Genomic DNA, 26,289 nt, shown 5'->3' on the forward strand with positions numbered 1-26,289 from the left:
CTTGAGATCATGCAATGCCCTCATTTGCAATGAAATCAGACAAGCTAAAATTCACGAGGGCAATTAGTATAGAAAGGGAGTTAAAACCTCTTTAATTAAAAAGCTGTAACTTAATACCAGTCTTTGAAAATGCGTCTTTTACCCTTATATAAACTACAAACATATATACATATTTTTGAAGTTTGGTATATTACCCCACATTCATATAATATTTTTGGCATACTTTAGATCAATAATATTAAAATAATGATAATAAAATTTTTCGCCCCGTCTTTGGGTAAAGCAATTTCGGTTCTATGACCTAGTGTTTAACTCACGACGAATTTTAGAAATCATTTTTTTAAACTTAATGAAATAAAGTAAATTTTGTTTTTAAATTCACACAAAACTTAAATTTAAAAAGCATATTAATTTCATACAAAACTTAAAAAAAAATTCAGAATGGAGGGAGAAGACTAGTTCTTTAGTGTCTGCTAGGGAAAGACCAATCGGGCTCCACTCTCGAAATATTTTGAAACGTTTTAAGAAGGCGAGTGGTTAGCTAAAATTACCCTGTATTCATTTGTCCTTAGGGTAGAATGTGATGTCATCTCTTTCAGTGTTGTTGAACCCTTCATAATAGAATTTAAGTCTATGACCATTCACATTAAAAGTACCACCATTCTTATCATATAACTTTACGTATCCAGATGGAAATGCATTTTTTACTTCATACGGTCCCGTCCATCGTGACTTAAGTTTCCCAGGTGAAAACTTAAAACGTGATTGAAAAACTAGAACTTCGTCTCCCGGTTCAAATGCTTTCTTCTCTTTTAAGCGAGCATCGTGCCATTTCTTAGTTTTCTCTTTATAAGATCTCGAGTTTTCATATGCTTGAAGTCTTAGCTCGTCTAATTCATGTAATTGTAAGAATCGATTTTCTCCGGCTTCAACAAGGTCTGTATTACATTCTTTTATTGCCCAATACGCCTTGTGTTCAACCTCGACAGGTAGATGACATGCCTTACCATATATTAATCGGAAAGGAGTAGTACTAATGGGTGTTTTGAATGCGGTTCTAAATGCCCACAGCGCATCATCAAGCTTTCGATGCCAGATTTTTGGATTATTCTTAACCGTTCTTTCTAAAATTCGTTTAAGACCACGATTTGTGTTTTCAACATGGCCACTCGTTTGAGGGTGGTAAGAAGTTGAGAAACGATGATTAACTCCGTACTTTTTCAGCACTTTCTCGAGTAATTGATTTGTAAAATGAGTTCCACGATCACTGATTAATGCTTTTGGAAGCCCAAAACGTGAAAAAAGATTTTTAAGAAAGCTGACAACAACTCGAGCATCGTTAGTGGGTAGGGCTTTTGCTTCAGCCCATTTAGAAACGTAATCGACTGCTACGAGAATGTATTTGCATTTGTTAGAAGCTGGGAATGGACCCATGAAGTCAATACCCTAAATGTCAAATACTTCGCATACTAGGATGCTTTATTGTGGCATTTCATCTCTCTTGGAGATATTTCCAGATCTTTGACAAGCGTCACAGGTTTTTACCATGTTGTAAGAATCTTTGAAAATAGTAGGCCAGTAAAAACCTGAGTCAAAGACCTTCTTAGCTGTATAGCTTGGTCCGAAATGTCCACCAGCCAGTCCTTCATGACAGTGCTCTAGAATTTATTTAGCTTCTTTGCCATATACACATCGACGAATAACTTGATCTGCTCCTATACGAAAGAGATTAGGGCTTTCAAAGAAGTAAAACTTCATATCAGCGAAAAATTTCTTCTTTTGCTGGTAAGTTTGATTTTTAACAAGAATTCCTGTGGCTAGATAGTTGCAAAGTCCGCAAACCATGTAATTTCTTCTTCCGTTTCAATTTTCATTAGGAACTCATCCGGAAAAGTATCGTGAATAACAGATTCGTCGAGTGTTTCTAAGTTAGGATTTTCAAGACGGGACAAGTGATCTGCAGTGAGATTTTCAGCACCCTTTTTATCCTTGATTTCAATGTCGAATTCTTGTAGGAGAAGAATCCAACGAATGAGTCTAGGTTTAGCATCTTGCTTTTTGAATAAGTACTTTAGGGCTGAATGATCGGTATAAACAATTGTTTTAGATAACACTAGGTAAGATCTAAACTTATCGAAAGCAAAAACTACTGCAAGAAGCTCCTTCTCAGTAGTTGTGTAATTCAACTGAGCTCTTGTAAGTGTTTTACTTGCATAGTAGATTGGTTGAAATTTGTTATCTTGACGTTGACCTAAAACATCTCCCAGTGCAAAATCACTAGCATCACACATTAGCTAGAAGGGTTTGGACCAGTTGGGTGATAAAATATTGGGTGCATTCGTAAGTTTCTCTTTCAGAATGGAGAAATCATTTAGACATTTGTCGTTAAAATCGAATGTGTTGGGATTTAACAAGTTTGAGAAGTCTTAAAACCTTTTAAGAATCTTAATAAACGGAAGCATGTAATTATCAAATTTTACTTGTTAAACTTTAAGCTAATTAAAGCTAAATCCCAATAGGATCAAGTTGTGAACATATACTTACAAATAACAAGAGAGGATAAGAAATGTACCTCCTTAAACTAAGTTTAAGGGCTGAAAATGGCTTGAAAAATGATGAGAAAGATGACGAAACAAAGTACCAACACACCCTTGTATTGGCTAGACTTTAATCACCTTGAATCCTATCTTCAAACCCTCTTCTTTCTCACCCTGAAAACTGGACAGCAGCAAGTGAAAGAATGATGATGAATGAAGCTTCAAAACTATGAAACCTCAAGGGATAATACCCCAAACTTATCACCAACACCCTAGCCTTTAGTTAGGATTTCATTAGACACTTGAAATGAACTTGAAAATCAAATTTTGAGCTTCCTTTTGGTGCCCAAAGGGCCACGGGAGCAGGCTGCTGCTAAGGTGGTTTTGTGCAGATTTGTCTTCAAGTTCAAATGTGGAAAAACACTTGAAAAACTCATGGTCAAGTCTTGGTCCAAGTAATGTACCATGCACCTTGAAGTTGTGTATTTTTGGGAGCAACAAAATGAGCATGTGTGCTTGCCTTGAAGACTAAAAAAATTCTGCACACTTCTTCATTTTTATATAATAATGACTTTTACTTATATATATATAAACTTGTTATATATATATATATATAACCATGTAATTGTTATATTACTTCCATATTTTATAAACCTTTTATAAAATATAACACAACATAATTATTTAAACCTATAAATAATTAAATATAAATTATCCAAATAATTTATCTCAAGTGATGATATTTTAGAAAACCAATTTTCTAAAGTTCAAGTGTCATGTATTTATTTAACGACCCAATCGGTAAGATTAAATACTTATAAGGTGTTGGTAAGTTTGTTATTGGGTATGACCCGACTTGGATCAAAACATATTAGCCACATTAATTTAATATGTCTCTCGGGCATACGAAATACCTTCAATCTCCCACTTGCACGAGAAACATAAGAAATTAATGCAAGTGATGGATACCACCTAACTACCGTCCATCACCCCCAATATGTTATGACTTGTGCCATTCAATAACATCATCCCTTTCGAGTCCCATCTCGAATATGAATAGGTGAATCTTTCATAATATCCTTTTGTCCTAGATGTCATGTTAAATCCAAGAGGTATAGAGTGATCACCCTCTTATAGATTTAACTTTATCAGGCCTTAGACATCTGACTCTCAACGAATAAGAGGGACAAATTCCATCTTGACTACATACGTCCTAGACACTACACTTCGTACCATACCTGAAGCCTCCCTTATGAGCTACCTTCTCAGAATAGCGGAGGAAAGAATCAAGGCACGATATTCGGTGAATATCTGAACCCAATATGTATCTCAGGTCAAAGGATACAATGATATTCTCCTTTACTCAAGATTACATGTGATCAACCACAAAGGCTCCATTTAGTAAATCTTGAGAGCGGGTCTTCCAATATTTGTATCCCACAAATATCTATGAACCTTGGTTGCAACCTTGCCCCACATTCATCCCGTGAATGTATACCAATCCAAGTTCATAATAGTCTAAACCTCACACTTGTTCCCACAAATGTGATCGACTACGGAATTTAGAATAATTACTTATTCATTGATAAAATATGCAAAATAGGAACATAACTCAAAATAAATTAAACCATAATTATATTAATGAGTTTGAACCACTTCGTTTCATTACAATACTTAAATAGATCATGACCAATCACTAGAATATCGAAGCCCTAATGCACAAACATGTCCTTCATGTTTTGCTCCATATAAGAGTTTCGTGAGTGGATCCGCTATGTTATGATCTGTGTGAACTTTGCGAATACATATCTTTCCCTTTTCAACTTCATCCCTAATGTAGTTGAATCTCCGCTCAATGTGACGGGTCTTTTGGTGAGCACGAGGTTCCTTGATTTGAGCAATCGCACTTCCTTGTCACAAAAGATCTCAAGAGGGTCTTGAATGGTAGGGACCACTCCTAAGTCGTCGATGAATTTCTTCATCCATGCAGCTTCCTGTGCTGCCAATGATGCGGCAATGTACTCCGATTCTGTAGTGGATAATGCAACAACATCCTGTTTTGAACTCTTCCAAGAGACCGCACCTCCATTTAATGTGAATACATAACCGGATTGTGATCGAGAATCATCTCGATCAGTTTGGAAGCTCGCATCCACGTAACCTTTTACAGCGAGTTCCTCCTCACCAGACCCGTATATAAGAAACATATCCTTAGTCCTTCTAAGGTATTTCAATATACTTTTAACAGCAATCCAATGACTGTTTCCTGGGTTTTTCTGGTATCTACTTGTCAAGCTAAGAGCGCATGACACATCCGGTCTAGTACATATCATTGCATACATGATTGACCCAATAGCAGACGCGTATGGGACATTCTTCATTTTCTCCTGTTCATCTTTTGTGGTGGGGCACTGAGATGAACTGAGAAGTGTTCCTCTTTGAATAGGTACCAAACCTTTCTTAGAGTTCTCCATCTTGAACCTTTTCAAGACCTTTTCAATGTATGCACTTTGATTCAAACCTATCAATTTCTTGGATCTATCCCTGTAGATTCCAATCCCCAAAATGTATTTTGCTTCTCCAATATCCTTAATGGAGAAGCAACTACTTAGCCAAGTCTTAACTCCTTGCATTTGTGGAATATCATTTCCAAATAATAATATATCATCCACATATAGTACAAGGAACATGATAGTGCTCCCACTAGCTTTCTTATATACACAAGCTTCATCACCATTTTTAATGAAGCCAAATTTCTCGGCTTCCTCATTAAAACAATGATTCCACATTCTAGATGCTTGTTTCAATCCGTAGATTGACTTCTTTAACTTGCATACCTTTTTATGATATTTCGGATCGACAAAACCTTCGGGCTGAACCATATAGACATCTTCCTCAAGATATCCGTTTAGGAAAGCAGTTTTGACATCCATTTGCCATATTTCGTAATCATAATGAGCAGCAATGGCAAATAATATCCTGATAGACTTCAGCATTGCCACAGGCGAAAAAGTTTCATCATAATCAACCCCTTGAGTTTGAGTGAAACCTTTTGCAACAAGTCTAGCTTTATATGTATCCAAGTTTTCATGTATGTCGGTTTTCATTTTGAAAAGCCATTTACAATCAACTAGCCTAGAGCCAGGAGGTTGAGCAACAAGTTCCCAAACTTGGTTGTCATACATGGATTGCATCTCAGCGTTCATGGCTTCCTGCCATTTATCTTTATCAATCCTTGATAAAGCATCTTGGTAGTTTGTTGGTTCATCCAAATCAACCGTATAGCAACCATCTATGAGAAACCCATATCTCTCAGGAGGATTGCTAATCCTACCAGATCTACGAATGTCTTGTGTATTTTGATCATCCATTTGATCACTCTCAAAATTTTCATGTTGAGTGCTAGTGTCAACCAATTGTGTATCATCTACTTGATCTTGAACCTCTTCAAGATCTATCTTCCTTTCACTATTTCCTTCCATAAGGAACTTAGTTTCAAGGAATTCCGCCTTCCGAGCAACAAATACATTTTGCTCGGATGGATCATAGAAACAGTATCCCATATCGTCCTTGGGATATCCTATGAAGATACACTTCGTGGATCGAGCATTCAACTTATTAGGGACGTAACGCTTAGGATAAGCTTCACATCCCCACACCTTTAAGTATGATAGAGATGGAGGTTTACCAAACCATATCTCATGAGGTGTTCGTTCCACTTTCTTGGTTGGGGCCATATTTAGAATACGAGCCGCAGAGCATAGATAATAACCCCAAAATGATAGAGGTAACGAGCTTCTTGCCATCATAGATCGAACCATATCCATTAGGGTTCGGTTTCTCCTTTCGGACACTCCATTAAGCTGAGGTGTTCCGGGTGGAGTAAGTTGTGAGATAATCCCACAACTCCTAAGGTGATCTTGGAAAGCATCGCTTAGGTATTCACCTCCTCTATCGGTACGAAGTACCTTGATTGTCTTATTGAGTTAATTTTGTACTTCGTTTTGATATTCTTTGAATGCTTCAAAAGTTTCATCCTTGTGTCTTAATAAGTAGACATATCCGAAACGACTGAAGTCATCAATGAAAGAAACGAAGTATCTTTCACCATTCCTAGTCATGGGCTTAAAAGGTCCACATACATCCGAATGTATTAATCCTAATAAGTCTTTAGCCCTTTCATAGGTCCCTTTGAAAGGTGCTTTAGTCATTTTGCCTTGTAAACAAGATTCACATACATCAAACGAATCCAGCTCACTTGATTTCAAAAGGCCATTCTTTTGAAGTGTATGCATTCGATTCTTGTTTATGTGACCAAGGCGACAATGCCATAAGTAGGAATCACTCAAATCCATTTTGAGTTTCTTGGTGCTTGCTTGGTATATTGAGCTATCGAATGATGTGTTATCATGAACCAATTCATAAATACCATTCAAAGGCGAGGCCTTAAAATAGAATACATCATTCAAAGAAACATGGATATCATCATTAATGAAATTAAGATTAAAACCACATTGTCTTAAACGGGAAACAGAAATAATGTTTCGTGTTAAATCAGGTGCGTACAAAACATTTTTCAATATAAGCTCCAAACCACTTGGCAGCTTTAAAACAAAGTCTCCTTGGGCTTTTACGCGCACCTTTGCACCATTTCCCATGTAGAGACTTGTTGTTCCCGCATTTAGTTTACTTCTTATGAACCCTTGCAATGAATTGCAAATATGAGTTCCACATCCTGTGTCTAATACCCATGTATTAGAAGAAGTAATACTAAGCTCAACGTATATCATGTATACATTACCTGAGGTTTGCCCTGCATCCCTCTTTGCATTCAACTCCTTTAGGTAGACCGGGCAGTTGCGTTTCCAGTGACCTATCACACCGCAACCAAAGCACAGATCTTCCTTGGGGTTTGCTTGTCTGGCAACCTTTTGCCATTTAGTGTTGATGGTTGGGGTAACCATCTTCCCTTTCCCTTTTCCCTTGTAGGTGTGTCCTTTCTTCTTAGCCACCTTTGGTTTAGAAGTGGATTCATCCTTGGATCCACCTTCTTTGATCATTAGCATGGGTGAAGCCCTTTTATCCATGCTTGATTCATCCGTCCTTAGCATGGCATGTAATTCGCCAATGCTCTTATCCCAATCATTCATGCTGTAATTCAACACGCATGTGTCAAACCTTTTTGACAAAGAGTTGAGGATAAGGTCCGTGGTTAATTCATTAGACACGGGACTGTAGAGACGGTGCAATTGATCAATGAGGCTTTTCATCTTTAGTACCTTAGATGACACGGTTTGGGAGTTATATTCCTTTTCGAGGATGGACCTCAATGATAGGTTATTAAAGTTGATTGGTGCGTTTGGAATGTTGTTGTTATTGGCGGCCATCTACAAAATTTAACAAAGTTCGTTTAAGTATTAATTTAATTTAACATTCAATACCCTTTAAATCCAATTGAATTATTAAATTCTAGAATCCAACGGTAAACCAAATTTCGGTTAGGTGACCTTTATCCCGCAATTTGATTTAGCTAGGTAGTCAATAAATGACAATTGCAATCCATTTGCAACTTCTAGAGTATGGGATCATGCAATCCTTTTGCATGGCATATTTATCCCATCAACGCCTATTTGTTCTTCATGCTTCGGTGACCCTAAGTTCATGATTCCCAAATCAAGTCGTCCTACTTGTATAGACTTGTAAATTTAACATACAAGTGGTTAGGTGACCTTTATCCCACAAGCATGCGAAATTTACCTTAATCATATTAGTTTGCTCATAACGGTTAGGTGACCTTTATCCCATCATGAGTTCCCTAATACTTTTAAGTGTCACACAATAGGATGGCGTTAAACTTGTTGCCTTGTTGTAAAAGGGATTTGAGTTTTCATTAATTCTAGTTTGGGAAAACTTTTATGCCATACACTAACATGCATTTAGTGTATGGTTCATTTGAAATCCATTTTCATGTCTATAAACCATTTTATATATATGATCCTAATCATGATCTTAATAACCGTTTATTAATGTCCTTTTAGCCATTTTTAATTTAACCAATTAAATTGCCATTTTGCTTGTTGTTAACTTGTGTGATTAACTTGTAGCATACAAACATACAATCCACAATCATACAATAAACAACCATGCATGCAAAACAAATATGTTCACAATCAAGCCATTTTGGTAGACATTTGTTTAGCCGAAAACAAATGCCACCGGATAAGGGGTAATTACACAAAGTAGGAGATTTCAATTCTCCCACTTAACCTTGCATCCAAATGCTTCTTTATGTGTTCTTCAAGTCTTCATCATTTTACAAAATATATCCTAATACATTTTGTCTAAAAAATGAAATTACAACATAATCTATTTTACATACCAAATATAAAATAAATTACATAACCAAATGAATTATTACATGCCAAATGAATAAATATTATTACAAACCAATTGAATAAATATCAATCAACCATGCATGCAACCAAACACAAGGTCAAGGCTTAGATTGTGAACATCATCAACATAAGTGATAGGCAATACAGAATCACAAGTGATTGGAAACACAGAATCACAAGTGATCTGCAACACAGAATCACAAGTGATTGGCAATACAGAATCACAAGTGATCGGCAACACAGAATCACAAGTGATTGGCAATACAGAATCACAAGTGATCGGCAACACAGAATCACAAGTGATTGGCAGTACAGAATCACAAGTGATTTGCAGTACAGAATCACAAGTGATTGGCAGTACAGAATCACAAGTGATTGGCAGTACAGAATGCAGAATCACAAGTGATTTTGGCCAAAATGACAAACCACCCAAAACCGAAAATTTTACATTCTACTTCATGCATGTTCATAGAATGCAAAATTATAGTGGGTTTAATAACCATCTCGAAGCATATTTCAACAACTTCGGCTCTGATACCATTGTTGGGATTTAACAAGTTTGAGAAGTCTTAAAACCTTTTAAGAATCTTAATAAACGGAAGCATGTAATTATCAAATTTTACTTGTTAAACTTTAAGCCAATTAAAGCTAAATCCCAATAGGATAAAGTTGTGAACATATACTTACAAATAACAAGAGAGGATAAGAAATGTACCTCCTTAAACTAAGTTTAAGGGCTGAAAATGGCTTGAAAAATGATGAGAAAGATGACGAAACAAAGTACCAACACACCCTTGTATTGGCTAGACTTTAATCACCTTGAATCCTAGCTTCAAACCCTCTTCTTTCGTACCCTGAAAACTGGACAGCAGCAAGTGAAAGAATGATGATGAATGAAGCTTCAAAACTATGAAACCTCAAGGGATAATACCCCAAACTTATCACCAACACCCTAGCCTTTAGTTAGGATTTCATTAGACACTTGAAATGAACTTGAAAATCAAATTTTGAGCTTCCTTTTGGTGCCCAAAGGGCCACGGGAGCAGGCTGCTGCTAAGGTGGTTTTGTGCAGATTTTTCTTCAAGTTCAAATGTGGAAAAACACTTGAAAAACTCATGGTCAAGTCTTGGTCCAAGTAATGTACCATGCACCTTGAAGTTGTGTATTTTTGGGAGCAACAAAATGAGCATGTGTGCTTGCCTTGAAGACTAAAAAAATTCTGCACACTTCTTCATTTTTATATAATAATGACTTTTACTTATATATATATAAACTTGTTATATATATATATATATATATATATATATATATATATATATATATATATATATATATATATATATATATAACCATGTAATTGTTATATTACTTCCATATTTTATAAACCTTTTATAAAATATAACACAACATAATTATTTAAACCTATAAATAATTAAATATAAATTATCCAAATAATTTATCTCAAGTGATGATATTTTAGAAAACCAATTTTCTAAAGTTCAAGTGTCATGTATTTATTTAACGACCCAATCGTTAAGATTAAATACTTATAAGGTGTCGGTAAGTTTGTTATTGGGTATGACCCGACTTGGATCAAAACATATTAGCCACATTAATTTAATATGTCTCTCGGGCATACGAAATACCTTCAGAATGTACAGTCTTTCTCAAGAAGTTTAGTCATGGGTCGAGCGATTTTGGAAAAGTCCTTTATGAATCGCCGATAGAATCCCGCATGACCATGGAAACTACGAATTCCCTTAACATTGGTTGGAGGAGGAAGTTTTGAAATAATGTCAATCTTAGCTTTGTCTACTTCCATTCCAGCTCAAGAAATCTTGTGTCCTAAAACAATGCCTTCCTTCACCATGAAGTGACATTTCTCCCAGTTTAAAACATGATTTGATTCTTCACAACGAATTAGCATTCGTTCAAGGTTTGAGAGACATGAGTTGAAGGAGTCTCCAAAAATAGAGAAATCATCCATAAAGACTTCTATACTTTCTTCAATCATGTCATGAAAAATTGCCATCATACACCGTTGGAAGGTACCTGGGGCATTGCATAATCCGAATGGCATTCGTCGGTAGGCAAAAGTACCAAATGGACAAGTAAATGTGGTCTTGTCTTGGTCTTTTGGATCAATTGGAATTTGAAAATAACCGAAGAATCCATCAAGGAAACAATAGTAATCTTTTCCCGCCAAACGTTCTAGCATTTGATCAATAAATGGTAGCGGGAAATGATCTTTCTTTGTAGTGTCGTTTAGACGACGATAGTCTATACAGACTCTCCACCTAGTGACTGTTCTTGTAGGAACGAGTTCATCTTTATCATTTAGAATAACAGTCGTACCTCCTTTCTTAGGTACTACTTGCACATGACTAACCCACGGGCTATCGGATATAAGGTAAATTAACCCAGCATCAAGTAATTTGATGACCTCCTTTTTGAAAACTTCTTTCATGTAGAGGTTTAACCTCCGTTGCCTTTGTACCACGGGTTTAAAATCTTCTTCCATTAGGATTTTTTGAGTACAATAAGCAGGGTTAATCCTAAGAATATCAGTTGTTTTCCAGGCAATTGCTTTCTTGTGGGTTTTTAAAACAGACATTAGCCTACCCTTTTCGTTATCGGAAAGTTTTGATGAAATTATGACGGGTAATTGTGACGTTCCTTGGAGATAAGCATACTCTAAATGTTCCAGGAGTTCTTTAAGCTCCAAGGTGGGTGGTTCTTCCAAGGAAGATTTTATCCGGAACCTATTACCATTGGTAATTTCTTCAAAAGGTTCATCTTCCCTGGGAATTTCTTCTTCTATGTATTCTTCATCAGTGAATACCTTCAACAGCTCATCTAATTCTATATCGACAACAAAATCTTCACCTTCACCAATCGGGGTGAAATTTGAGGTGTCGATATTTAATAGTTCTTGTAGTTCTTCCTCAATACAACAATCAACAATGTCTATTTGGAAACATTCATCATCAGGAGACATAGGGTGTTTCATAGCCTTATCTATGTTCAATATAATTCTATCCTCCCCCACACCTAAGCTGAGATTTTTCTCTTTTACGCGCACAATTGCATCTGCAGTATTTAGAAAGGGACGCCCTAGAATTAGGGGAACCTTACTATCTTCTTCCATTTCAAGAACAACGAAATCAGCAGGAAAGATTAAGTGATTTACTTTAACCGGTAGGTTTTCAGCAATGCCAATAGGATAGTTGTAAGTTCTATCAGCTAATTCTATACACATCCTGGTTGGTTTTAAATCACCTAAATTCAATTTTAAGTAAAAGGAGTGAGGTATAAGGTTAATGCTTGCTCCTAAATCAGCTAATGCATCGTACATTACTGAATCTCCCATCAAACAAGGAATAATGAAAATTCCAGGATCTCTAAGTTTTGGTGGCATATTTCGCTTTTGTAGAATTGCCGAACATTCCTCATTAAGGAATGTGGTTGAAACTTCTGCATATTTTCCTTTGTCAGCTATGAGATCTTTGATAAATCTTCCATAATTCGGCATACCCGCAAGAACATCTACAAGCGGTACATTTATACAAATTTGCTTAATCATGTCAGCAAACTTGTTGTATTGTACTTGTAATTTATCTTTCTTCAAACATTACGGGTATGGAATTGGAGGTTTGTATAACTTCAATGGTGGTTGATTTTGAGTTTTAGGTGCACTTGTGGTTGGCATCGTATTTTCTTCCACCATAGGTTCTTTGTCTTTTGAAACAGGAATAGGAGCATGAGGATTTGGAATATCGGGGTTAATGGTTAACCCACTTTTCGTAGTTATGGAATTAACTTGCGAATAATTACTTGAATTTTGAGTTTCCTTGCCCTTCGGGTTTGGTTGCGTGTTGGATGGTAAAGTTCCCGATTGTCTTTCAGCAAGCAATTGAGATATTCTTCCCATATCTCTTTCAAGGTTTTGAATTGATGCTTGATGATTCCTTTGCACTTGCTCGTTTCCCGTTTGGACTTGATGTAATTGTCTTTTCACTTGCTCATTCGTTTCTGATTGACTTTTGACAAAATTCATCATAACTTCTTCAAAGTTAGATTTCTTCTCTACTGGTTGTGTGTTATGATTTTGTTGTTGATACGGTTGTTGTTGGAAATTTTGTTGAGGTGGAAATGGAGGTTGGTTTCTATTGAAAAAGCTAGGTGGTCCATTTATTTGAAAAACAAAATTCTTCGGGTTTTGATATCCTGGGTTTGTATGTTGATAATTAGAATTCCCTCCTTGAAAATTGCCTTATCTTTGATTGGCCATAAAATTAACTTGTGCTACTGAGTTCATTGGCCAATCATTGATATCACAATCTTTCGTGAAATGTAGCTGTCCACAGATTTCACAGCCTACTTGCAATGCTAAAACTATTGAATTTAGTTTCTCTATTTCTCTTCCAAACTTTTTGAATTGATTCGACAGTGAAGCTATGGTTGTGTTGTTGTCTTCATTTTCTTCAAGGCTTGCCACCGTCCTTCTAGGTTGTTGATCTCTAGACGGTGTCCATTCAAAAGTATGAACTGACATGTCTTCTAACATGTCATACGCTTGATTTGGTGATTTGTACATAAATACTCCTCCAGCGGAGGAATCAAATATACCACGAGTATGTTCATCAATACCACGGTAAAAAGTTTGTACTATTTACCCTTTTTGCAGACCTTGTTGCGGAGAATTTCGTAACATTCTTTTTAATCTTTCCCATGCATCATAAAGAGTTTCATCCGACTTTTGTTTAAAAGTGGTGATTTCAGTTCTAAGTCTTTCGGCTTTTGTCGGTGGGAAAAATCGGGTAATGAATTTATCTCTTAATTCGTTGAAAGTTGTGATAGAATCAGGTTTTGATGATATCAACCATGCTTTTTCGTCTCCGGTTAACGAGTATGGAAAAGTTCTTAACTTAAATGCATCTGAAGAAATATCTTTGTTTTTATACAGTTCACATAAATCTTCAAAAGCTTCTAGATGTTCTTTCGGATTATTATTAAGTCTTCCGTCGAATTGGTTCTCACGTACCATGTGCATAAACTGTCCTTTGACTTCCCAGTTTTCAGCCTCAATTTCGGGTCTTCTTATAGGTGCAAGAGCGAGAGGGGGAGCAGTTTGTCTAGTATTTCACATTGGTAGATCATTTGGATCAGGTGCTACTTCAGCCATTTCTTCTTTAATGACGATGGTTTCAGGTTCAGTTTTGATTTCTAGTTGACCACTAGTGTTTCCTACTTGTTTTTTGATATTTTTCGGTGTTTTCGGTTTACTAGTACTACCTAACGTTTTTTGTTTTTCCTGTTTTAATCTTTTGATCAAGTCTCTTTCAGGTTCTGGATTAAGTGCAACGAGCTTAGGATTTCCTGAACGGGTCATACAATTGGAAAATTGTACAAAGATCTAAAGGATTTATTCATAAACATTGAACTTTCTTGGAATTGAATTTCCACGAGAGGATCGAATAACATAAAAACAATGATAAAAACCTTTAAACAAACAGATTTTTCTTTTGATTTTGCACACGTTTAGAATAGCCAAAAGATGCAGCAGAGGGGCAGGATTCGTTTGGTCCCAATATAATTGGGTACTGTTTGGCTCCAATAACCCAGTCCACGTACAAATCCAACTACTACTACGAATTAGAAAAATTATCTATTTATTTAACTGCCAACTCCCCGGCAGCGGCGCCAGAAAGTTGATGTGCTTGATCGTGTCCTTTTATTTTGAACGGATTTGGATTGAATTTATTACACGAATTGGTTGTGATTATATGGCATTTTTATGATTTCGGATTGATTTCACACATATAGGCAACTAGTCCCATTCGTATAGTAATATTTTATTTGGTAAATCCGGTCCGTTCCACAGGGAAATGAAGTTTTCAAGATTTTTAATTGCTAAAAGTTAAACTAATTAAAAGGGGGGTTTTGGATTAGGCTTTACTACTTAATTGAACGGAATTTAAATTTAACTAAAACGAAATAACTAAATTAACGAAAGTAAAAATACAATTTATATTAATTTGACAAAATAGAAGATATAAGGTTTTTCATGGCAATATAGTAAAATAGTAAAAAGTAATTAAAATTTACTATGTGGTAAAAAGAAATAGGGTAAAAAGTAACTAAAATTTATCTACGTAGTAAAAAGTAAAATTGATGAGATTTAAAATAAAGTAGTGGCTACTAAAATATGTCCCCTCTGGATTATGGATTGTTTTGAAGTCCGATTACGATGTTTTTATATATAACATTATATTTTATCTTTCGATTTTTTTATAAAGTTTTAACTAACTAAAATTAAATCTAACTTTCGTTAGATCTCGTTTTAGCGAATTAAATTATACCCCAACTATTCAAATTGAGATCTAATCCAGTTTTAACTTTCGCTAATACCAAAATTATAACGGTTTTCCCTTTTTATAATTACACGATTATATAAACTATAATATTACCCAAACCACCGGATCACACTTCTAAATTGTTGTCAATAATTTGTTCATATGTCCGTCTAGATCACCGAGGTGTTGAAGCATAATTTACATAAATTTAATTAAGTTTCGCTTATCAATTTAATAAATTATGTGATAGGGGTGAAAATATCAAATTAGATAACAATGGGTCGGTGATTATACTCAATGTTAAAAATAGTCAAAGTTACATCATAATATTATAATATGGTTCAATCCATTTGTCCAGAGGTTCTACATTTTAGTCACCACTATGGGTATTTAGTTGGACATTATAACGGTATAAAAATATAAATTATATAAAGTGGACATGAGTACAATAATAATAATAATAATAAACGATAACAATAATAATAATAAATAACGATAATAACGACAATAAAAATAAATATAAATTACGATAATAATAATATTAATAATAATAATAACAATAATAATAACAATAATAATAATAATAATAGTAATAATAACGATAATAACGATACTTGAAAATAAAGTTGGGACGTGGAGACTTACAGCGAGTTGGAATGGTAAAAAGCGATATTATTAGCGTAGCGTTACACGGACATAGCTTCGACTTAAAACCTGTAAATTAAACATTACAATACCCAAACTAAACTTAACATAAACTTAAAATAATAATTTATAAATATATATTATATATATTATATACAGAGAAAGAGAGATTGAATATCTTGTAAAAGATGGTGTGTTTTATTCAATGCTCTGTGCCTTGCTTTTATAGGCAATATGAAGTCTACTGTCACAACTTAGAATATTTGGTGAATTATTACAAATCAACTTGCTGGTACACGAATTGGCTGCTTTCTATTTGCAATTGTGAGAATTATTATGTATATTATATTATTATTATTATATTATTATTATTATTATTATTATTATTATTATGAATTATTTATATATTATATTATATTCTTGTGCATAGTTGACTTGTAATTTTAGCTCCGTTGACTTGTACGTTGATAGTTGGTTCATGTCTCAGTTTCGAATTTTCGAACGCCTTTTCGTATGCTTAGATATCTTGTACTTTGCGTTCCGCGACTTGTACTCTTGTCAATTTTTAGCCGTTATTTATCGATAAATTAAACCACTTGGAGTGTAACTTGAACGTTTGAGCATTTTGGACGTTTTGGTCTTTCAAATCTTCGTTTTCGTCTTTAAATCTTCATTTTCGAGCGATCTTCGTCTTTCGTCTTCGCACTTATAGATTTAAACGTTTACAATTAAAAATAAGGAAATTACAATTAAAAACATTACATATTGGAATGATATTGCGTCTAAATATACGATCATCTTAAGCAATATCAATTCCTTTTATGCTTGCATGACTTTGCATGGTACATGTAGTTTTAAGGTCTATTATTTCACTCACAATGTAATTATGTATAACGCATATAATTTTGAATCTAATGTCACTTCATTAAACACGCTTTTTTAATCACAAAGATGCGTCGCCAAATGGAGTAACATTTGGCGGCGCATCACCTTTGGTTTCAGATTGTGCTGAAATTCTCTAGATCACCCTAAAATCAAGAATCTTGGAAAGTGTCTTGCCATTCGAGGTCGTCAGGATGCCGAAAAAAGACATTTTACTCATTTTTAATGTTCTCTTTAAACGTTTTCAATTTATATCGTATTATTAGTTTTGTGTACGCATGACTTAGCATGGTATATATAGTTTTAAGGCCTATTATTTCACTCGCAATGTAATTATGTATAACACATATAATTTCGAATCTAATGTCACTTAATTAAACATGCTTTTTAAATCATTAATATGCGCCGCCAGATGGAGTAGCATTTGGCGGCGTATAACTTTCGGTGTCAGATTGTGCTGAAATTCTCAAGATCACCCTAAAACGGCCGAACGAGCAAGACTATCTGAACGTGCTTGCCATTCGAGGTAGTCTAGATTCCAAAAAAGACAACTTTCCTGCCAAATTTGCACCACACACCAAACACCACCGACGGTCCGTGGTGCTTGGTGTTTTGTATCTTTGGCCAAAATGTTAGAACAATCGTATCGTTTGACTCATAGCTCCAATTTAGTCACCGTTTTTTTTTTTCAAATCGTATATTTTTTCGAGATCTATCCGTTGGCAAACTTCCGTAGGCGGTTTGTCCCAAATATTTTTTTGAAACGAGACCTCTAAAGCCATTAATTTTGCCTTTTTGATGTTGTTTTGACCGTTTTCAATTTCTTTCATATTATTCCTTTTGTGTATGCATGACTTTGCATGGTACATATAGTTTTAAGGTCTATTATTTCACTCACAATGTAATGATGTATAACGCATATAATTTTGAATCTAATGTCATTTCATTAAACACACTTTTTAAATCACAAAGATGTGTCGCCAAATTGAGTAACATTTGGCGGCGCATCACCTTTGGTTTCAGATTGTGCTAAAATTCTCCAGATCACCCTAAAAAGACCCTAAAATCAAGAATCTCGGAAAGTGTCTTGCCAATCGAGGTCGGCAGGATGCCGAAAAAAGACATTTTACTCATTTTTAATGTTCTCTTTGAACGTTTTCAATTTATATCGTATTATTAGTTTTGTGTACGCATGACTTAGCATAGTATATATAGTTTTAAGGCCTATTATTTCACTCGCAATGTAATTATGTATAACGCATATAATTTCGAATCTAATATAACTTCATTAAACATTCTTTTTAAATCATTAATATGCGCCGCCAGGTGGAGTAGCATTTGGCGGCGCATAACCTTTTGTTTCAGATTGTGCTAAAATTCTCAAAATCACCCTAAAACAGCCGAACGAGCAAGACTCTCTGAACGTGCTTGCCATTCGAGGTCGTACAGATTCCAAAAAAGACATCTTTCCTGCCAAATTTGCACCACGCACCAAACACGGTGCTTTGATTTTTATGTCTTTGGCCAAAATGTTAGATCGATCGTATTGTTTGACTCGTAGCTCCGACTTTATAACGACCCTCATTTTTCCATTCTATATTTTTTCCTTAATTAAATGCCCAACTATATAATTAAACTTAATGATTAAACTTTAATCAATAATTGTCAAGCGTTAAGAATTATAAAATATAATAATCAACTTTGTGTAATAAACTACAAGTTAATAAAAGATAAAAAAAATAATGAGCTAATAAACTTTTGTGAACAAAATAAATAACCTTAAATCTTGTACACTTAAATAATTAAACTTGGATAATTAAGGAACTATTTAGACTAATTTAAAGTACAAGGTTTTAAAACGAAAAATTTCCAAAACTCTCCCATGCATGTACTAGCCGAATTTTAAAGGGTAAAATTACCCTTTTGCCCCTTAAATTTTCGACCAAGCAACCCCCATCACCTCCTCAATAATCTTGACTTGTTCCCTAAGTAAAACATAACCTAAACCTAATTCTAGAATTCTCTAAACCCTCCTATAAATAGAGACCTGGGCTAACCCATATTCTTGTACCAAATCAAAATCACAAATCTCTCTCAAAACCCTCTCTCCCTCTCCTAGTTTCGGCTAAGAAACAGAAACCACCACCACCATCGAATTCATCATCATCATCTTCAAGATCTTCAAGTGATCTTCAAGTTGTTCGTCGTGTTCTTTGCGTTCTTTGAAGATCTTCAAAGGTGTTCATCAATCTTCAAGTGTTTGATCTTCATCTTCAAGCCATCATCATCTTTTTCTTGTTAATCTTCATAGATCTTCATCAAGATAAAAACCCTAGATCCAAAACTTTTAAATCTTACTTTCAATTCATGTTTTCATAATTACATTCATGCATGATCTTAACATCTATATTGTTTATGTAAAAATATATATATATATACATATACATATACCTACGGTTCTATAAAAAAAAGAATTTTTGTGTTTGATCTTTAAACCCTAGGAGATTGTTAGAAGATTTGTTAATGATTAAAAAAGGTAACAAGATATATACATACTATGAATAGATACACCATGCATATATGTAATATATATATATATATATATATATATATATATATATATATATATATATATATATATATATATATATATATATATATATATATATTATATATATTATATATATACATATACACGATTTATATATACATATACATATTAAATAAATAAAACCCTAATTAAACCTAACCCTAATTATTAAACCCTAAAACAGTAATTAAACCCTAATCATTTATTACTAATATTAAATACTACTTTAATTAACTAAAACCCTAATACTACTATATAATACTAACACTTACACTTATACTATTATTAACACATATACTATACTACTTATATTATAACACCTAAAAAGATATTAGATATTTATAGATCATTTAACTTTCTTGACGAATGGTTTCTACGAAACTCTAGGCGGAAGGATTTGGATTTTCTGATTTAAAGGATCCTGTAGCTCAAACCCCTAGACCTGAAATGGCCATTCGAAGGGAAAGGGTATGATTGGAAGTATATCTAAGATGGACACACTCTTAAAATAGAAACTTTCTAATTATAGAAACCTGCTAAAATAAGAAACTTACTAAAAATGGAAACTTTCTAAAAGTGGAAACTTACTAGGAATGGAAACTTAGTAAAACGAACTATACTTAAAACACTTTCATACTTAAACTTAAACTTGGGCAAAATATTTAACTACTCTTAAATGTCAATAGGTTGACTTTCTGCTTACGTTCATCCAAAATTTCTATTTTGAGAAATAACCATCTCTCTCTACTTACTAAGGTGAATTCTGTAACATCCCGCCTTTTTCCATTTACTTTTCCGTTTAACTATTTATGTTCCGTTATATGTTTATAACACGTCTCGTTGATACGCGTTTCAAATTATCTTGTTTAGGTAATTTAACGCACCCGATTAAAACATGAGGGACTAAACTTGTCAAAGTGTCAAAGAAACCACTAGGTCAAAGTGGTGGTCAACACCCTTTCTATCCACTCATTCACATTTTCATTTCATTTTCCTTTATTTCTCCTACTTTCACATTTTCCTTAAATTTGCTCCATCAAAGAATCATCATCTTAAATCGAGCTAGTGATTATCTTGCCAAACAAATTACGTATTTGAACTCCTCGTGATCTCCTCTTCGATTCCATACCAACCTCATTACATTTGGGTAACTTTCTAAAATCACTAATTTTATGTGTTCTTGAGATTTTTGAGTTAAAAGGTTGTTAATTAGTGTCTATGGCTCAAGTCTAGTTTGTTTATGTGATTTGTATGCTTGTTCTTGCCATTTTGGTGTAACTAGTTCATATGGAAAGTTAACATGCTTAATCTTGAGTTTTAAGTGTTCATATGTTGTTAGATGCTAAGACTTCATGTTTTAATCTTGTTCTTAGTGTTACTAGCTCCATTATGATGTAAAGATTGATCAAGAAACCCCTTAAACTTGATTATGAAATTTGGTGACTTTTGGTTAGGGTTTCACGAACTAGGAATGGATTCTTGATGCATTAAATGACATGAGATGTTAATTGTAAGTGTTAGGTTGTGTTGTATGCTTAATTACCGTCGAAACGGCATATTGTACATGTAATTTGGTTGCCAAATCGTTAAATTGCAATATTGACTTGAATGCATTGATTATGGAACATTAAATGCGGTTTTGTTTGTCATAAGTGCAAGCTTGATTGATGATATGTGTTTAGTTGCATTCCTTGTCAAAATACCTTTCCAACGATGTATGATAGGCGTTATAAGCGTTTGCGGGTCAAGAATTGTGTTAGAATTGGTTTTGGTTCGTGCACATTTAAAAAGCAGAAAAATAGCTGAAGCAGCAGGGTGGCGCGGCGCACCCCTACCCCGCGCGGCGCGCCAAATGGCCTGGCCAGAATTCTGTCCAACTTGGTCAATTTTTGAATAATGTTTGGCATGCTACGCACCTCCGATTAACATGTAACTTGGCCAACATGCTCATATATGATTTCTAAGATTAGAAAAATAGTTCGGAACCCGACCCGAACGTGTTGACTTTCGTTGACTTTGACCGACCAAAGTTTGACTTTTTGTCAAACTTAACCAAATGATTATGCAACCTTCCTAACTTATTTATATACTTGTATCTTGCATGAAACTTGGCAATTTGATTTCACATGCTAAATAATCGAGTCGTAACGAGCCATAGGACTAATTGAACATCTTTGACCTATCGTGTTTACCGTTATTGATACAACCTATTGTTTAGGTCAAGACTAGCATTGTTCTTTGCACACGTTTACTTGTTGAAGTACTTTACTACTCGTGCACTCAAGGTGAGATCATAGTCCCACTTTTACTCTTTTTGAACTTATATTTGGGATGAGAAAACATAAACGATTCTTTTGAACTAAGTGAACACAAGTACAGGAAAACAAACATTCTACATACGAGTTTAGAACAAAATCCTCAATTCGATTATCATTAGTTACACTTGCCGGGTGTAAGCGAGAACTTATGTTGTATGGATCCATATGGGTTTGACAAACCCTCATTCAAACGGTTCGCTACCGTTTACGAATGAAATATATTTTCGAGAAACAGTGTATGTTCTAGCACTAAGTGATGGGGTTCAATGGAAGGAAATGTTAAGCATTGATAATTGGGTGCTCGTGAAACAAACTTTTGGAATGTATTACTATTATTTCATTGATGCAAATCTTGTGGTTCACTTGTACTTACTTACTTAAACCTATGATTTCACCAACGTTTTCGTTGACAGATTTCTATGTTTTTCTCAGGTCCTTGAACGATACATGATACATGCTTCCGCTCATTATTTGATACTTGCATTGGATGTCGGGTATATGTGCATTTCATGGAGCGTCTTTTGACTTTACTTTAAACCGTGTCGCCTAGATTTCATTCGTATTATAACGTTGTAACTTAACTATTGGTTGAACAATTCTTGTAAACTTTGGGAACAAATCTTTATTTTGAAATGAAGGCGACATATTTTGGTCAAACTTTGTCTTAAAGACTTATGACCACGTAACGGGACCTAAGTAGACGGCGCCGTCAAACATGATTTGGTCGGGTCGCTACAGATGGTATCAGAGCGTTGGTTGTAGGGATTTAGAGTTCATTAGTGTCAACCCCGAGTCATAGGGTACATTGGTGAGTCTAGACTACAACCGGCATATAGACTTGAAGTAGGAATTACTTGACTACTTGTGCATTTATACTCGAACGTTTCTACTCATATCTACTCTTAGTTCATCTTAATCTCACGTTGTTTAATTTGATTGACACGCCACCTTGACTATATGAAATGATGTCGAATGCACATATGAATTAGGGTAATATAATTTCCGGGATTATATTACGGTGACTCGTATGAACGTTCCGACATTATGACATAAAGAATTTAAGGCGAGTCGAAAAAAAAAAAAAAAAAAAAAAAAAAAAAAAAAAAAAAAAAACTTCTCTTTATCTTTATTCTATATCACGGTTAGTATTATTGAGAATACTAATCAATGATATTCTTGTGTCTTGAAGGAACAATGGCTCCTCGTCGTGTACGCCGCAATGAAACTCCCGAACAAGCTCTCGAACGGATGATAGCTACCGCCGTAGATGCGGCCATGGCCGGTCACTCATCCAACAACAATAATAATAACAACCACAACAACAACAACAACAACAACAACAATGGAGCCGGAAACTCAAACGAGGGATGCTCCTATAAAGCTTTCATGGGGTGCAAACCTCACACTTTTGATGGAACCGGGGGACCGGTCGTGCTCACCCGATGGTTTGAGCAAACGGAAGCCGTCTTTAGTATAAGCGGTTGTCGGGACCAAGACAAGGTCAAATACTCCACTCACACTTTCTCCGGAATTGCTCTAACATGGTGGAACACCTATGTTCAATCGGTGGGTACCGATGAAGCTCATGCCCTCTCTTGGGCCGATCTAAAGGAAAAGATGATTGTTGAATATTTTCCGCGCGAAGAAACCCGAAAGCTCGAGGAAGAACTAAGAGCTTTGAAAGCGGTCGGAAACGATCTTAAAGCTTATAATCAACGCTTCGCCGAACTATCCTTGATGTGTCCTAATCTTGTTAACCCCGAATCTCAAAGGATTGAGCTCTACATGCTCGGTCTTCCAAAAAGCATCAAACAAGGGGTGATGTCATCCAAACCCACTACTCATCAAGCCGCTATGAACATGGCTCGCCAACTAATCGAAACGGTTGACGAAATCGTAGTTCTGGCACCTAAAGCCGAGGATAAATCGAGCGGCAACAAAAGAAAGTGGGAACCCTCCCAATCAAGCAACAACAACTTTGCTAAGAAGCCTTACACCTCCGACGGCAAGAAAGGTTATGCCGGGAACCTACCTCTTTGCAACAAATGCAACAAACATCACTTTGGCGAATGTAGTAAGATAATTTGCCACCGGTGCCAAGGAGTTGGTCATAAGGCCAACGATTGTAAAAGTGCCACTCCCGTCGCTCGAAAGTGGCCCAATGCACCAAAGACGGGCACTTGTTACGAATGTGGCCAAACGGGTCATTATAGAAATGCATGCCCGAAAAGGAAAGATAACACCAATACGCGCGGCCGAGCTTTCAACATCAACACCGAGGAAGCCCGGGATGACACTGAACTAGTCACGGGTACGTTTCTTCTCAACAATTCTTATGTCTCTTGCTTATTCGATTCGGGTGCCGATAAATGCTTTGTATCCAAGACTTTGACTCATTCTTTTAGCACTCCACCTCTTCCATTAGATACCACTTATACCATTGAAGTGGCTAACGGAAAACTATTAAGTGCCGACACATATTACCGGGGGTGTACGTTAAACATTTTGGGTAGGAAATTTGAAATTGACTTGATACCCATGGAACTAGGAAGTTTTGATGTAATAATCGGTATGAATTGGTTAGTCAAAACGAAATCTCACATTCTTTGTGATCTTAACGCAATCCGAATTCCTATCGAGAATGGTGAACCTTTGATTGTTTATGGCGATAAGAGTTGCACCAGACTCAACCTCGTTTCGTGCCTTAAAGTTAGAAAACTACTCCGTAAGGGTTGTTTTGCGATCCTTGCCCACGTTAAGAAAGTCGAGTCCGATGAGAAGCACATCGATGATGTGCCAATTGTTAGTGACTATTCCGATGTATTTCCCGACGAATTGCCGGGTCTTCCGCCTCATCGACCAGTTGAATTCCAAATCGATCTTATTCCGGGGGCCGCACCCGTAGCACGTGCACCATATAGACTCGCCCCATCCGAAATGCAAGAATTGCAAAGTCAAATCCAAGAACTACTTGATCGTGGTTTTATCCAACCTAGCCATTCACCTTGGGGCGCTCCGATTTTGTTTGTTAAAAAGAAAGACGGATCCCTACGAATGTGCATTGATTATCGTGAACTAAATAAATTGACGGTTAAGAACCGATATCCTCTTCCTCGCATCGATGACCTCTTTGATCAACTACAAGGGTCTTGTGTATATTCGAAAATCGATCTCCGCTCGGGTTATCATCAATTGAGGGTTAAGGGGGAAGATGTCTCCAAAACCGCTTTCCGGACTCGTTATGGTAGTTATGAATTCCTTGTCATGCCATTTGGTCTCACTAACGCACCGGCGGTGTTCATGGATCTTATGAACCGCGTGTGCAAACCGTATCTCGATAAATTCGTTATTGTGTTCATTGATGATATATTGATCTATTCTAAAAATGAAGAAGAGCACGAACAACATCTCCGACTTGTGCTTGAACTCTTGAGACAAGAACGACTTTATGCCAAATTCTCCAAGTGTGAATTTTGGTTAAAGGAAGTTCAATTTCTTGGTCATGTTGTAAGTGACCAAGGTATTAAGGTCGATCCAACGAAAATCGAAGCCATTAGTAAATGGGAGACTCCTACTACTCCTACTCACATTCGTCAATTTTTAGGTCTCGCCGGGTACTATCGTAGATTCATCGAAAATTTCTCTTTGGTTGCACGTCCTCTAACCGCATTGACTCACAAGGGAAAGAAATTCATTTGGGCGACCGAACATGAATCCGCATTCCAAATCTTGAAAACGAAGCTAACCACCGCTCCTATCTTGTCACTTCCCGAAGGCAATGATGACTTTGTTGTATATTGCGATGCCTCAAAACATGGTTTTGGGTGTGTATTGATGCAACGAACGAAAGTCATTGCTTATGCTTCTCGACAACTCAAAATTCATGAACGAAACTATACGACACATGATCTCGAACTCGGAGCCGTTGTCTTTGCACTTAAAATGTGGAGACACTATCTTTATGGAACCAAGAGTACTATCTTTACCGACCACAAAAGCCTCCAACACATTTTCGATCAAAAGCAACTAAACATGAGACAACGAAGGTGGATTGAAACCTTAAACGATTACGATTGCGAGCTTCGTTACCATCCCGGGAAGGCAAATGTAGTAGCCGATGCTTTAAGTCGAAAAGAAAGAGCGGTGCCTCTCCGTGTCCGAGCTTTAAACATCACCATTAACACCAACCTTAATAGCCAAATTCGGGTAGCCCAAGATGAGGCTCTTAAGGATGAAAACATCTCTCTCGAACACTTGAACGTCCTCACCTCTCGATTCGAAGTTAAAGAAACCGGACTCCGATATTTCGCCGGAAGAATTTGGGTGCCTAGTTATGGGGACCTACGAAGCCTTATTTTAGATGAAGCCCATAAGTCACGATACTCGATTCACCCCGGTGCCAATAAGATGTACCACGACCTTAAACAGCTATATTGGTGGCCGAATATCAAAAGGGAAGTAGCTACTTATGTTTCCAAGTGTTTGACATGTTCCAAAGTCAAAGCCGAACACCAAAGACCGTCCGGACTACTTCGACAACCCGAGATCCCGCAATGGAAGTGGGAA

The 26,289-nt window shown here is 35.8% G+C and overlaps 1 protein-coding gene and 1 non-coding gene across 2 annotated transcripts; one reads left to right on the plus strand and one right to left on the minus strand.

The window, feature by feature from the left end:
* Positions 1-558: 558 nt before the first annotated feature.
* Positions 559-12,989, minus strand: LOC139848773 (uncharacterized). Its single transcript, XM_071838488.1, has 4 exons — positions 12,629-12,989; positions 12,123-12,478; positions 11,322-11,555; positions 559-1,002 (listed from the first exon to the last, which is right to left on the minus strand). Exons 1-4 carry the CDS (start codon positions 12,987-12,989, stop codon positions 559-561), a joined length of 1,395 nt encoding a protein of 464 aa, XP_071694589.1.
* A 628-nt stretch (positions 12,990-13,617) lies between these two features.
* Positions 13,618-13,724, plus strand: LOC139886700 (small nucleolar RNA R71). The gene has a single exon (XR_011772573.1). It is a non-coding gene; the product is annotated as a small nucleolar RNA R71 (small nucleolar RNA).
* Positions 13,725-26,289: the final 12,565 nt, after the last annotated feature.

This window comes from Rutidosis leptorrhynchoides, chromosome 1, assembly GCF_046630445.1.
Source record: "Rutidosis leptorrhynchoides isolate AG116_Rl617_1_P2 chromosome 1, CSIRO_AGI_Rlap_v1, whole genome shotgun sequence".
In the NCBI taxonomy this organism is placed as follows: domain Eukaryota; kingdom Viridiplantae; phylum Streptophyta; class Magnoliopsida; order Asterales; family Asteraceae; genus Rutidosis; species Rutidosis leptorrhynchoides.

Excerpts from the sequence above, each read along its gene's own strand:
- LOC139848773 (XM_071838488.1), bottom strand. The coding sequence starts at position 12,989 with ATGAATTTTGTCAAAAGTCAATCAGAAACGAATGAGCAAGTGAAAAGA. Across the intron at positions 11,556-12,122 it reads CTGAAAACCTACCGGTTAAA|GGTAGGCTAATGTCTGTTTT; the intron begins GTAAATCACTTA and ends GATAACGAAAAG. Across the intron at positions 1,003-11,321 it reads TTATATCCGATAGCCCGTGG|GCATGTCATCTACCTGTCGA; the intron begins GTTAGTCATGTG and ends ATATATGGTAAG.